This window comes from Harpia harpyja, chromosome 1 (assembly GCF_026419915.1).
Source record: "Harpia harpyja isolate bHarHar1 chromosome 1, bHarHar1 primary haplotype, whole genome shotgun sequence".
Taxonomy (NCBI): domain Eukaryota; kingdom Metazoa; phylum Chordata; class Aves; order Accipitriformes; family Accipitridae; genus Harpia; species Harpia harpyja.
This window is the reverse complement of record NC_068940.1, coordinates 102837228-102851775: the sequence shown is the minus strand read 5'-3', so window position 1 is coordinate 102851775 and position 14548 is coordinate 102837228. Positions and strand designations below refer to the sequence as shown.

The 14548-nt window shown below is 40.3% G+C and overlaps 1 protein-coding gene across 4 annotated transcripts in view; it reads left to right on the top strand.

Moving 5' to 3' along the window:
- Positions 1-14548, top strand: part of SCN5A (sodium voltage-gated channel alpha subunit 5) — a 219248-nt gene that overhangs the window by 61006 nt on the left and 143694 nt on the right. For all 4 annotated transcript variants that reach the window (XM_052807527.1, XM_052807518.1, XM_052807509.1 and 1 more), the window contains one exon: positions 4005-4235. In XM_052807527.1, coding sequence (XP_052663487.1) covers positions 4005-4235 — 231 coding nt within the window. The remainder of the gene's footprint in view (positions 1-4004; positions 4236-14548) is intronic.

Below are 14548 nucleotides of genomic sequence, written 5' to 3'. Positions count from 1 at the left end.
TAAATGTCATCCTTCCAGTGGCTAAATCACTTAACTCAAGAAGTAACTATCCCAGAGGTGAAAAATAAACGACATATTTGTGTTTTCCTTGGAGACTGGCCTGACAGTCACATTTCCGTGCAAAGATGGTCTACAGAAATGCTGACAACCATTCTGGTTTGCCAACATGCTCTTAAACTCTATGCTGCCCCACGTCTCAGTGGCTAATGACAAAATACGTTCATCAAGAATGAACTCTTCTCTCCCTATATGCACATGGCTCACGCAGACATTTACAGGACACGTGCATATCCTCAGGAGAAGGATTAGGCTAGGTGAGGACAATCATGGTGCAAGTCACACTCTCTTTTTTTCGTTTTTGCTTTTTCTCCCCGCTTGTTTCCAGACTGTGCATGATAGCATCTAATGTTCTGTAGGTGATTGCCAACATCTGGTATGGATGTCATACTGAATTACGCTAATACTTTCTCACATCTTGTAGAAGGAATGGATGGTTTTGTGGGATCTTGCCATTTCTCATTGTTTGGTGTTGCTTGCATTTTCTATGGTTTCTGATTTGCATTTGAAAACTGATTATTATTTGATTAACCTCTGAATGTGGTAATTTCTACCTGCATTAAAAGGAATGTTTGGGCCAAATCCTTCTTGCTTTCTGCAGATGTCAGGCTGCCTGTACAGCCCTCATTCCACTGATTTTGGATCTCGTGGTGTTTTTCATGTCATGCAAGCAGGATTTGGCCCAGAAGTATGGAAAGAATTAAGTGATTCAGGAAAAGCCTGTATTGATTATTCCATAGGGAGTAATCTATAGACCCATTGTCATTAACGGGTGTAGATGTTACTCAGCTTTGGATCAGATCCTCAGTTTTTCTGTGCATGCTGCCTGGTTTGATGTTTGACTTGCAAGAATTAAGTAAATGCCTTTAATGCCCCATAAATAGCATCTTCTATTAAGCTATATTGCAGTGCTCTCATTGGCACTATTTCAAAGGAGGATTATTTATCTAGAAGATTTAACAGTGCTCTAAATTTGAATACATCAAACATTGCATTTACAAAACATGGGATTGATTCAGAGAAATACAGAGCACCTGCAAGAGGTTCTGGGTGTCCTTATTTCCCCTCAGCCCTTCCATTTATGAGGCACAAGAAGTTTAAATGAATGGTGATTTAAACACTTTGCTTAGCAGTGAGTTGTGCCAAGCAACTTAATGGATGCTACTTTATTTTCTGGGCAAATTTTGTTTTTAAAGGGTGTGAAAAAACAGCTAGAGTGTAAGTATACCACTCTCCAAATGGTTTTCCTGGAAAGTTTTAACAAAGGTCCAGGAGGCAGAGTACAAGTTATTTTTAAATGGTCTTTAATTAGAGCAATTGTATTACTAAAGCATTCTTTTCTTAAACTGTTCAGAAGCCTGTATGCTATTAAAACACAAAAAGGAAAAGAAAGTAAAGCAGAAAGCCCTCTCATAAAGAAATTATTTGATACCTGCAAGGAATGAACTTGTAAAACTAATAGTATAGGATTACTATTCTATTTAAAACCCCAGTAAGTAAACTGAGAAAAACATGTTTCATGAAATGACCTTGAAATCAACAATACTGGGGCCTGATTTTGAAAACAGATAGTCTTTACTGGTGATTAGGATTTTGTAGGTCTTGTTTCCTAATATTATCCCTATTCACGTTAGGACTCCCATTGTACTTGCCCATGTGAGTAAGATTAATTAGTGTACTTAGATGATACTAATACAGGCTCCAAGCTTGTATTTGTATTATGAGCAAATAAATATGCTGCAGGGATTTCACAGAGGGTACTGCAGTAAAAGAATTTGTGGTTTGGCTTTTTTCCCTTTCTTAAGACTCAGTTTGCATTTGGACTTCCCAAGTTTCACCAGCTTCAGTGAAGAAACATCCGTGCATTCAAAGGACAGCCAGTGATGAGAATCATTGAAAACATTTCACAATATTAGATAAAATAAAAAAATATTCTAGTGCATTTGCAAATCATATTTCTTTTCCATACTTCACTACTTGTTTAAGACCCGGCTGTCTTAAAGGTCTTGTAGTCTTAACACTGGGTAAGGATGAGACCCCAGAAGGACCTTCAGAAGTGGGCTACAACTAAAACTACTTTCACTTCAGGCCTAAAGTTCACCCAAGACTAGATTATCAGAAGAACTATGCTTTTTATTTAGGCATCAGAATAGGTAGCCAAATCTACAGATGGACTTAAAAGTTCAAAGCGGGCCTTTTTTTAGGTACCTGAATAGAATTGACCTCATTTGTAAAATCTCTTTCTGGTGAGGAGTACACATAGCATGCAAATCCAGTGTTTGCCTCATGTTTGTACTACAATATTTTTTGCTCTATTTTTGAGTAGAGCAGGGAGCTGTCTAACCTCTCCTTCTTTACCATGCCACAAACTAGCTTTAAAGAGACAAACAAAGAATTTAGTGGAGAAAGGGGACTACCCACACGTGATGGGTCAGTCCCTTTTGGTTAAATGGCCATTTTATAGTCGTTAATATCATTCACAGGTTAATGTAATGGCAAGACCTTATGCAGGAGTGGAATAGTTTAGGCTGCTGGATGCAGGGACTGCTGGACCTGTTGGCCATTCTAGCAGCTCATCCTCCTTTGAGAAACTATGATTTCCCCTTATTTTAACTGCAGAATTTAAGCAAGACCAAAACCACATTTTGCCTTCCTGTGAGTCCTCAACTACATTTTCATATTATTTTAAATTATACAGCACTAGCTCAACCTTTGTGGCTGCCAAACTCTTGGGGTGGAATTCCAGGGAACTGAGATTTAATGTGTATGATCATATTCAGTGAGCAAATCAATGTGCTTCTGAGTATTGCCCAGGAGAATTCCTCCTGTTTCCTCTTTGCATTTTCTTTGTTCCATTTAACTCAATTTCTCTTACTGCTGCCATACTGGTGACATTGATTATCAGAAGCACTGATTACTACTTATCAAGTATTAATTAAATATAAATAGGAAAGAAACAACAAAATTGCTACCATTGTGCAGGTGATATTAACGTCCAACTACAGCACACAGGTTAAGAAGAAGGGTCTTTTTTTGAAAAGAGTGGGGTTTGTCGTATTCATGTAATATTCAATCAGCTCAAATAGTGCTGATCGCCAGGAACATTTCAAAAGCAAGCAATATCTTTTGAGAAAACAGTATAATTATTTGTATCTGTGTATTTATAGAATAATAAACTGAAGCTAGTGTTACAGATGAAATAACACAGGAGGAGCTAATTTGTGTGACCCAAGCCTTCGGTGTTTGCAATAAGATGATTTATCTACATTGGCAGCATATTACAAAATTATAAACTTCGCCCAGGTATTGCTGGAGCCTCAGGTTGTTTTACTCGAATAGTTTCCACTGAGTTTATTCAATTGCCCATATTATTTGGCTTATTTTTAATCCCAAATTCTTGTTGTCTTAAGCAAATGAACTGAAGGCAGAGGAATTATTCATATGAGGACAGTGAGCTGGATTTGGCACCAAAATATGTAAAATAATCAGGGAATAAATAATATTTTCATACCTCTTCATCTCTTTATGTGAGGGATAAAGTTATCAGAATCACCTGAGTGATTTAAAAGTAATTCACATTCTCAAAATTCAATGGGATTTAGGCTTTACAGCCTCTACTACCACTCCATGAAAATGTAAAAGACATTCTGTATTTTCTTTATCCATGAATATTTTTGTACCTCACTGTTCCTCCATTCAGTTCTTTCCCTCCATTTTTAAATCAGTGTTTGTGTAAGAGTAATACCAAGACTTTTGTCCAGACAAAAGTAGGCCAAACTAAACATTCATAGTGATCACTTGTCTCTCGTTTCTGCCGTCCAGTTACAAACATGTAGTGGAAACCCCTCCGATTTTCCTTTCCATGGAGATTTTCATAATGAAAAGTAGCTATCTGCAGACATGTTTCAGCCTCTCAGTCTATAAACTCTTGGCTTTTATCTCCCTAGGACTGAAGACCATTGTAGGGGCACTTATCCAGTCTGTTAAGAAACTTGCTGATGTGATGATCCTGACCGTTTTCTGCTTGAGTGTCTTTGCCCTCATAGGCCTCCAGCTCTTCATGGGCAACTTGCGACACAAGTGTGTCAGGGACTACACCAAGTTTAACTCCACCAATGGCACGCTGTACTTGGATGGTAGGATGTGGAACACCTCAGAGGAATTTCTTAGTGATCCAGGTAAGCTCTTTTTCATCCTGTTGTCTGGCATTTTTTGTTTTGTTTGGTGTTTTTTTTTTTAATTTTTTTATATCGACCATAATCTATCTGTGAATCAGCAAATGCAGCATTACCTGACTACTGGCTCTTCATGATGTTGATGTGGTTTTGAAAGTTCTGGATAGCTTTTTCTGATCTCTGTGGTGCCTTCACAGTTCATGCTGAAAGTATTTCTGGCGCTTTCCTATGATCCAGACTAAGGTCCTTGTTGTATCATTGATGCTTTTCACAGTTTTAGGGTGTCTCATGATATTTTTCTTAAAGCTCCCTTTCCTGGAATTAGGCAATCACATAAAAATTTCAAGTCTGTGTGTGGGTCTGGTTTGCCCACTGTTTCTTTAAACAATTTATAGCTCTTGCATTTTCTAGCAAAACTTCAAAATTTGAATTAAGGGTCTTAAAAAATCAAAAAGTGAAGCAGAGCAATTCAGTATTTATTAATCTGAAAAATCCCAAGAGCATTTTTTTTAAGGATATCTTATGCTATTAGGGCCCTAACTCATTATCTGGGTTGGGCCATCTTGCAGTATCTGGCGCTCTGATGTTTATTATCAAAAGGCTTGTTTTCTAGGCCAAAGCAATTTTTAATACTCTACAGCCTGCTATACTTTGAATTACAATGAAATAGGTTCACTGAACTAATTTATTAACATTTTAAAAAAATAAGCATTTCATGTAAATAAACTTCAGAGTGTAAACAAGTGGCCCCACTGTTGCTGCTCTGAAACCCTCTGAGTCACCGGAGGACCCACACCAACTGCAGTGGACATGGACTCACATCTAAAACAATTCAGTATAATGCTCTTGAGAGAAGGAAGCAGCCAGACCGATGTGCGTTGGTAGGAACTTATGACCGGTGACCTTTGGTATTTTATTTATTTTGAGGAGAAGAACGTGGACCTTACAGGCTTGTATCTCCAGCCATCTGCACTGTAAAAACCCCACACCTGACTCCTGGAAATTGCCTGGCTTGACCCAGGGCTCTGTTGAATGCCTGGCACAGGGTTGCCTCCAACTTCTGCTGGCTCCTCAGCATCGTACACCTCTTCAGCCAGGCTGTGTGGTCCAGGGATTGGGCCAAGGGCAGTCCCACCATTCCCCACAGGTGACTTCTGGCCTTTCTGCTCAGCTCCTCTCCCTGCGGTCTGAGCAGCCCTGGAAGCGGTGGTGTTAGAAGGGTTTCATTCAAGGAATAAAAAGCTCAACGTCGGTGTCTTTAATGTATGATGTGGTTGATGCAACATTAAGGAAGGGCAGCTCACGAAGCTCTGGCTGAATTAGGGTTGTCTTTGGGACTGACCCTGACTAGCAGGTTACGTGTCCTCTCAATGTCCCTGCATCAGAGCCTCTTGTCAGCTGAAAGGGCAAAGAGCTCTGTGCCAGAGCTAAAAAACCACAGTGGGCCTATGCTGGCTGGTGATGGGCCTGCTGACATGTTTTCCCACCCACGGTCTCTGTGCTTCCAGCTTGGACATGAGTGCTCACGGAGCTAGTAAAGATATCTGTGCACCTGTGGTGGGTTACGGCACTTCACGGCTCCTCCACCCCCAGATGTCTGACAGCGTGCGAGGTGCTGCTCTCCTCCTCTCATAGAGGCACTGAGAGATAAAACAGTGATGGCTGGAAGTAAAAAGCCCTGCAATAAGGGTGAAGGGATGAAGTGGAGCTGTGAAGATAGCGTGGCTCTCTGGAAATGGAAGTAGGGTAAACGTGCTACTAGATAGTCTCTATAAAAATATAGTTAATGTCAGGGCCAGCTGCAGCATTGCTTTAAATGGGAGGAATTGTACAGCTGCTCCAGCATACCACGAGCAAGTTTATTTGTGTGGCCCTGATATGGGGAGGAGGGGAGACGCTCCCGTAAATCCATTTAGTAAGTCCAGCAATGGTTAATATGGTCATGAAAATATACTTGTGTCGCTAAAGGAGATTTACCTATTACAAAGGTAATCAACTTGGTGAGATAATGGATTAAAGCAAATTAAAGTTTGACCATGTGGTATTAATAGTAAGTAATAATAATATCAATGAATGTTTTCATGTTTTCAAAATATCTGAAAATAAAGACACGGTACATTATGGCAAACAGCCGTCAGTTATGGTGGATGGAGGAAAATGATTTAAATAGTTGAAGCGTTGAGTCAGTGCAGCAGGCCACTGAAGAACTAGAACAAAAGTAGATTTATAGGAAAAATGTACTGACTTCTGACTAAGAATAATGAAGTGTTCCTCGAAATGCTGGAGAAGGTGGTTTAGCTATTAGGCTAGGGAGAACCATATTAAGTAGGATTTTCATTTAATGTTGACTGTTGCGCTAAAGCGATTCAGAAATGGAAGGACTGGCTCATTTTGTAACTAGATGGGATAGTGCTTTATATTTCGTTTTGCATAAGTATTATGGTGAAATGAAGTGATTGTTTAACAGAGTAGTACTGACCACAATTTAATAACAGTCCAAATTTCAAGTACTGCAGGGAATTAAGCAATACATACAGTTAGATTAAAGTGTAGGCAGACCAAATTAGATAAAAAGAGGAATATATTAAGAAACAGAGTAGTGTCAGTGTTTATTCTGAAGAAGAACTAGAGAAGAAAATTGGCCAACATGTTGAGATAGTAGAGTTCACTCGAAGGGAGCACAGACAATTACAAAAGCTCTTTGGAGACTTCAAAACCAATGAGGCTGAGTCACTTAGTTTGGAGCAGGGATACTAATCTAAAAAACAGAAACCTGAAGTACTGTCAGAGATTTATAAGAAAACGTAAAAAAAAAAGGAGGGTGGGGGATGTAAAGAAATAAAGGAGTGAAAAACACTCAAAAGCAAAATTGGAAAACTGAATTGTTAATTCTGTTCATCAGGACACCAAAATAGAGAATCAAAACGGGGTGATACGCAGTTCTCTTCTTGGAGAGCAAAAGTTTGCTTTGGATTCTTTGAGAGAGTTTTTAATGTTTTAAAGTACAGTGGGGAGCCTCTGAAATGGCATCAGCCTCCTCTTGTGCCTTTGAACCTTTTTTGCATGAATGGAAAAACAAAAACGAATGAAACCCCTTAAAAGGGTAAAACAGTGAAGAATTGCCTGGTGCTGCAGAGGAAATAGCTGAGAGACTTAGTCATGATGTGCAAAGAAAGATAAGAACTCGGTTTTCAGTCTTTCTGTGCCCTTTTTAGCTTGAGATAATTGTGTGCCACAGGCAATTCGTACAGTACAGGAGACATTTTGGTTTTGTAGAAGGCCTCGGATAGCTTCAGCTCTGCTTTTTTATTCCAAACTGACTTGGTATCTGGACTAAATTCTGTCCTCTTTCCTTAGCTCGTTTCAGCCCCCAGGTAGGACATATTTTCTCATCTGTCTTCTCAATCCTCTTGTTTTCATTTTATAGATGGCTGAAAAAAGTCAGTTTATAAACTTTGCATCATCATTGGCTTAACCACCGTTATGTGGTAACGTTTGATTTTTGGTTGATCCTTGAGGAGACAACCACAGTGCCCCCAGGGTTCAGGAACTCCTCCTTCTTACACACTGAAGACCCACTTGTACTTTCCTGCTCTACCACTATGGTCACCACGACTATCTTGGCAGATGGTGCAGGTGCTGCTTGGCCCCTCTTCTACCCCTGTTTCTGCCTCCACCACCAGTAAAGGCAGTGTATCAGCACTGGTAGTGGTGGTGGCAGGAACTGTGGCGGCAGAAGAAAAATCTTTTTTTCCTAAATCTGAAAAAAAAAAAAAAAAAAGTTCCATTTCTGTGCATGGTAGATCCATAAGCAGGCAACCTCCACCATGTCCCCTTTCAGGCCTTTGGCTGTCTGTTACTTAAACTTTCTTGCGTTAACTTGTCAGTCCTACATTGCAAGGTTGCTGGTGGTGTTGAGAATTGTTGCCTTCTCTCCTCCTCTTGTGCATCTGCCATGAGACAATCCTACAAACTAAATCCCATAAGGAGCAAGGATTTCCTACCTATCCACCCAACACTTTGCTTGTTCTTTCCATCATTTCACTGGGTCGTGCAGCTGCAGGAAATGCCAGGTAACTTGGGAAGCAAGGGACAGAGCCCTTAAGCATGGGGATTCAGTGGGAAAATTCACACTGAGCGATCTCTTCCATTTAGCTTCACTAATCACTAAGTCCTAGCATGCAAAAGCAACATTGAATACTCCTGATCAGACTGTCAAGAAGGGGACTTTCTTGGCATTGTCATTAAAAGCTTAATTCTGTGAAAGAAACTTCATCTAAGCTGCTGGAGGTGCCTCTGTTTTCTCAGCTTTGTTACTGGGCACAGCAGTTGTGGTAAGGTGAGATACCTGCTCAGTGTCTCTCCTCAACTCACAGCTGAGATGCAGGTCTAACATCTGCCTTTTGGTGGGCACATCTATCTCATGGTGAACAGGAGGATTCTTCTATTCTTTCCACCAATTTAAAAGACTCTAGGTCATCACAATTTACAAACCAACTTCTAAGAAGGCAGCTTATCAGAAAAGTTATTCCAGTTTGGTTTTGCCTCCAATGAGTAATGCTTACCACTGCAAACCTAGGAAGGGGAATAAGGAAGAGTAAGGCAGAAGTGGCTCATCAGGTCTCCCAGACTCCTCCATAGGACTGTCCTTTGCCTGTATGAATGGAGCGTGGGATGGGTGACCGTTGAGTATTAGGTAGAACAAGGCTAAAAAATTCTTGATGTCAAGTGCCAATGGTAAAGTTAAAATGGAGGCACAGTTCATTCATCTGGGAAAACAAAGACTACTGGTAAGTAACTATTTTCCTACCTGCAATTCTAGACTTGGTAAGGGACTGCAATCAATAAGCCCAAGGAGGATTATTTTTAGACACTAATAATAACAAACCTGGGAATCTGAAGTTGTAGATGCAGCAGTGCTCATATATAAAAATGAAATAAAGACAAAAAAAGTAGAAAATAGTGATAGTTTACATCCACAGCATTATGAAAATTCTGTGATCAATATATCAATAACAAAGTCATTGAGCTGTCAGTTATCTTTAGGAGAGCTAATAGTTTAGAAATACCAGCTGATTGAAGATCTGCAAGCTTAATTCCAATACTTGTAAAGATTTCTAGGAAAGCAGCTGCAAATAGCATGCTTGAAAGCCTGTCTTAGGCTGTGGTGTTTAAATTAAAGATGTATTTGATGAAGTGAAGCTTTATGAATGTGTGAGTTAGAGTGGATGTCAGATATGTCACTGGCTTAGAGAGAGAAAAGATGTAACAATGGACTGGGTGTAGTTGATTCATATGGCTGATGATTGTAGAATCTTTAATGTCATTTATGTATTCCATTACTAAAATGGATTATTGACTAGTCAGTAAGTAGCAAGTAGAAATCTAAGTTTAAATAGTGTATTCTTTTGTAGAGCAGGGCTCAATGTAAGTGCTGAATGCATAAGAAAAAACACTTTAGAAAAAAACCTTAAAATTTAGTAAAATTATTATAAAATAGTTTTGAAATGATAGTCTCAAACCCCAGTATTTTCTTTTTCTTTAAACTAAATACCCTACTTAAGACACTCTGAAAAGGTCTTGTTTCAAAGTATTCTATATATGTTTTCTCTCAAAATCAGTATCTTGTAAGGTAAAATAAAACCCTGTAATTTCCTTTAGATAATCTTGTCCAAACTATTGAAATAAAAAAAAATTGAAAAATAAAATAAAAGAATGTTTAAGCTTTATTAACCTTTTACTGGGGAGGAATCAACTGCTATTTTTATAGCTTAAAAGAGGACTTTTCAAGGTTGTTATTTTTTTTCTTCCAGACTAGTTTCTGGCATTCATTTCATGGCAGTGATTTTTCTCTTCTTCTGAAGTCAAACTGTGTAGTTACCAAAGGTCTGGGCGGGGGGGGGGGGGAAGCTTTAATTAGAAAGAAAAAATCCAGATAAAGAGAAATGTAATCTCTGTTTTGTCATCTCCAGTTAGACCTGCAAGACTTATGGTTGCTTCCGGTTCTATATTTAGAAAGATGTATAAAATACATCAAGTTTAGGTCCTTATTTTAGGTACGTAGTCTTTGCAGGTCCTGATTGGATCCAACAAAGTGATAGGAGTGCTTTGGAGAAGGAACTTTCTGAGATGGCCTCTGGAGGAGTCTGCTTCATTTTCTATCCCTTAATCATACTAGGCAGCCCAGGGAGACGATCCAACTAAACCAGCCATGTTAGATGCCTGAGGTTGAGGAACATGACCACTCTGCATAGATGACCTTTGGTTGCAGAGCAACTTGCTGAACATTGATGTGATACCCATCCAAATCATGGTCTTCTTGAGTACTTGAGAAGGGATGACAGGCTTGTGGGAAGCAACTGGTCTTGCGCATGGTGGGAATGAGCTAGTCTGGCTGCTCGGAGCTGATAAACTAGGAGCAGTCCGAGACCAATGTGAAATAATTCTAGAGACTTTCCACATCCTCCTCTTTGATGTCCTAGGTGTAATGCACTGTCGAAATAAACGGGCATGGATGTTGAGGCATATGTCTGTGAATATACAGGAATATACATGTGTGTATGTAGATGCGTGTGTGCGTACACATATATCTTCTCTAAGCTCTGTGCCTTGTTAGCGCCGCCGGATGAATTGTTTCATTTTTGCTTTCAGAACCACTGAAATGGAACTGCATGAACTGATATTCTGAAACTGTATGAGAACTGTATAGAAAATAATGATGTCCAAGTCAGATAATAAATGTAGCAAGTTTGGGGAGAGCTGAAGTGTTTGAAGTGTTGTCTGAGGTGGTAATAGAAGACAGTGAGTGTTTGATGAGTAATTATGGAGGTGGGAGGAAAGAGGGAAGCAATAAATCAGGTTGAGACTGGAATAGGTGTTTTATTATGTATGATTGTATATGAACCAATGATTAAGACAAAGAACCTCTCTGGGCTTTCAGACTGTGCTTGTCAGCATGGAATCTGTTTACGTTACTCCACCGTTAACTGTAAATATTGTGGCTTTGTTCGGGTGCTGTGGATCTTTTGATAAAGAGCTTCATAAATGCTCAAAACTTAATGCTCTGATGTGTTATTAACATGTGTACTTTAAAGTTTTAAGCTAAATAGAAAAAGAAAGGCCCAGCAGAAGAAGTGCATGGATCAGAAAAACATAGGAATTGGTACTGTTGTATCCAATACAGTGTCTTTCTGACCATTCAAAAGGATTTTTTTTGGCCTTGTGGTGAAAGAGTAAGTTCTTACTTTGGAACAGTTTGTAAAACAGGAGGATTTTTTCCACAGGTACATTTCTTTTGCTCTCATCACTGCGTTACTGCTCACAGAAAGGAGAGATCTACTAAAGGAAAGATCTGTCACAGAAGATTCAGACTGAACATTTTCAGAGTTTTCCTGCACCTTCAAATTGTTCATAAACTATCAAACTAATACACCACTTGACTTGCACAGTGATGTGCATTTGAAAGGACCTTGTCTATGCCCTTTTGAGCCTGTCCATGGACTTGTGCTTGCTCCGGGTTCAGCTGTAATGTGTCTTGCAAAGGCAAGAGGTAGCTTTCGCTTTTAACTCTGAACAGTCAGCCCAGGTGCACCGTGAGCCCACCCGCAGAGAACGGCTTACAGTGCTGCTTTCCCGTATTGCACTGGTTTTAATGAATAAGTAAAGAAATATTTTCTCCCGATACTTTTCATCAACGCTGAATTCACCCAAGTGAGGTGAAGATAAAATATGGGAATTGCCAGGCTCAGTCTGGCCTTGGTGTATCTACAGCAGCACCTGTAGTCCCACATGTTCCAGAACAAATTAGTAGAGCCTGAAGTATAGATATTTTTCTAAATTTTTATTAACATTAACTATTATAACTCTGGATATCCTTTTCTACATTAGCAACAAATCCCTCTTTGAATGTTTTGGCCACAGGGGCAGCCTGTGGCAGTAACTTCAGCACTTGAAATGGCAAGTGTAGCAAAAAATATTTCCTTTATCTTTAGTTTTGAATTTTTTTTTTTTTCCCCCTCTCCATTTTCTTAGGGCAAAAAACATTGTTATCACGTTCTGTGACCAGGACCACACAAAGCTCCCTGTTGTCATTTTCCAGAATGCATGCTATTTTTTACTCTGATAGTCACCTCTTTTCTAGGATAAAAGGTCTCAATTTTTTCAATTGCTCTTCTTATTAAACTTTTCCCAGTCATTGTCATTACCCGCTTCTCAATACCCTCCAGTCCAACAGTAACCCTATTGAAAGCAAAGCTGTGGTCTGTCTTCTGGACCATAGAATCATAGAATCATTTAGGTTGGAAAAGACTTTAAGATCATCGAGTCCAGCCATTAACCTAGTACTGCCAAGTCCACCACTAAACCACGTCCCTATGTGCCACATCTACATGTCTTTTAAATACCTCCAGGGATGGTGACTCCACCACTTCCCTGGGCAGCCTGTTCCAATGCTTGACAACCCTTTCGGTGAAGGAATTTTTTGTAATATCCAATCTAAACCTCCCCTGCCACCACTTGAGGCCATTTCGTCTCATCCTATCTCCAGCCACCTGACAGAAGAGACCAGCACCCACGTCGCTACACCCCCCTTTCAGGTAGTTGTAGAGAGCGATAAGGTCTCCCCTCAGCCTCCTTTTCTCCAGGCTAAACAGCCCCAGTTCCCTCAGCCGCTCCTCATAAGACTTGTGCTCCAGGCCCCTCACCAACTTGGTTGCCCTTCTCTGGACACGCTCCAGCTCTTCAATGTCTTTCCTGTAGTGAGGGGCCCAAAACTGAACACAGGACTCGAGGTGCGGCCTCACCAGTGTCGAGTACAGGGGAACAGTCACCTCCCTGCTCCTGCTGGCCACACTATTTCTGATACAGGCCAGGATGCTGTTGGCCACCTGGGCACACTGCTGGCTCATATTCAGCTGGCTGTTGACCAACACGTCCAGGTCCTCTTCCACTGGGCAGCTTTCCAGCCACTCTTTCCCCAGGACTGTAGCGCCGCATGGGGTTGTTGTGACCCAAGCACAGGACCCGGCACTTGGCCTTGTTGAACCTCATACAGTTGGCCTCGGCCCATTGATCCAGCCCGTTTTGATCCCTCTGTAGAGCCTTCCTACCCTCGAGCAGATCAACCCTCCCTCCCAACTTGGTGTCATCTGCAAACTTACTGAGGGTGCACTCGATCCCCTTGTCCAGATCATTGATAAAGATATTAAACAGAACTGGATAAAGATATTAAAAAGAACTGGATGAGACAAGCCACTGGTTTATAGGTTGTTTCCTGTATATTACTCCATCCTGTTTCTCCTGCATCTCAATATTACACTTTTCTTTGATCACAGCTTCATATTACATAAAACTGTTGACTAAGGATCCCTAAAAAAATCCATATCTCTTACCTGAACTGATACAGGGAATTTAAAACTTCAAAAGGTTATGGATGGGTGAGATTTTCTCCTCCTCTGCTTTACTTCACATTCTGACAACATAATATCTCACTCTGCATTTCTCTGCTCATTTTATTTTATTGGAATAGGCCTTTCTAGTGTTCCTCATTCAATCCTGGCCTTGGACTTGATTTATCTGGAAAATACTGTGTATAGTAGATTTTGTCACCTCTCTGCTCACCCTCTCTTTCCCTTGTACTTATAAATGTAATAAAGTGGTGCAGATACAGCCCTCTGTTAGCCTGCAGAGATACTGCACATTGACTTTTCATCTCAACCTTTGTCTTTTGTCTCTTACTCAGTTTTTGATCCAATTCATTTGTTTTCTTTATCACAATACAAGCAGGAGTATTTTCTTCTATTTGTCTGGCGTCTGTCTGTAATCACAAATGCATTCAACCCTTGTATCAGCTTTTGATTTTAATTCTTTTGTGTGAAACATATAAAAAAAACCTCCACAAAACACACAAGCTCTACAAAACTTCCAGAAAGCACACTTCAGCATTTTGCTGCCTATTCACGTGAAGCGTACATCTAAACAAGTGGTACTAAATATGCTTTTAGTTACGTGCTGTGCAGCCTACAGCCCTAAGAGCGTGGGTCTGCGTGACTGGTCAGACACAGAGACACAGAAGGAGGTTATCTGAAGATGTTTAAAAGCCAGCATACATATTTATTGCTAGGCATTGTCTCCTGTCTCGTCTTCCTCAGGATGCTCATGGACTTGGCATGGTCCCCAAGGCAATTTGACAGCATCTAAATTCTCTGCTCCCCTCTAGTCCGCAGCTCCAAACGCTCCTGATGTGCTTTTCCTTCCCTCGGACCGTACAGGCAGCACAAATCAGGTACTGTGGATCTTCGAGGCTTTCAGAGCCTCTT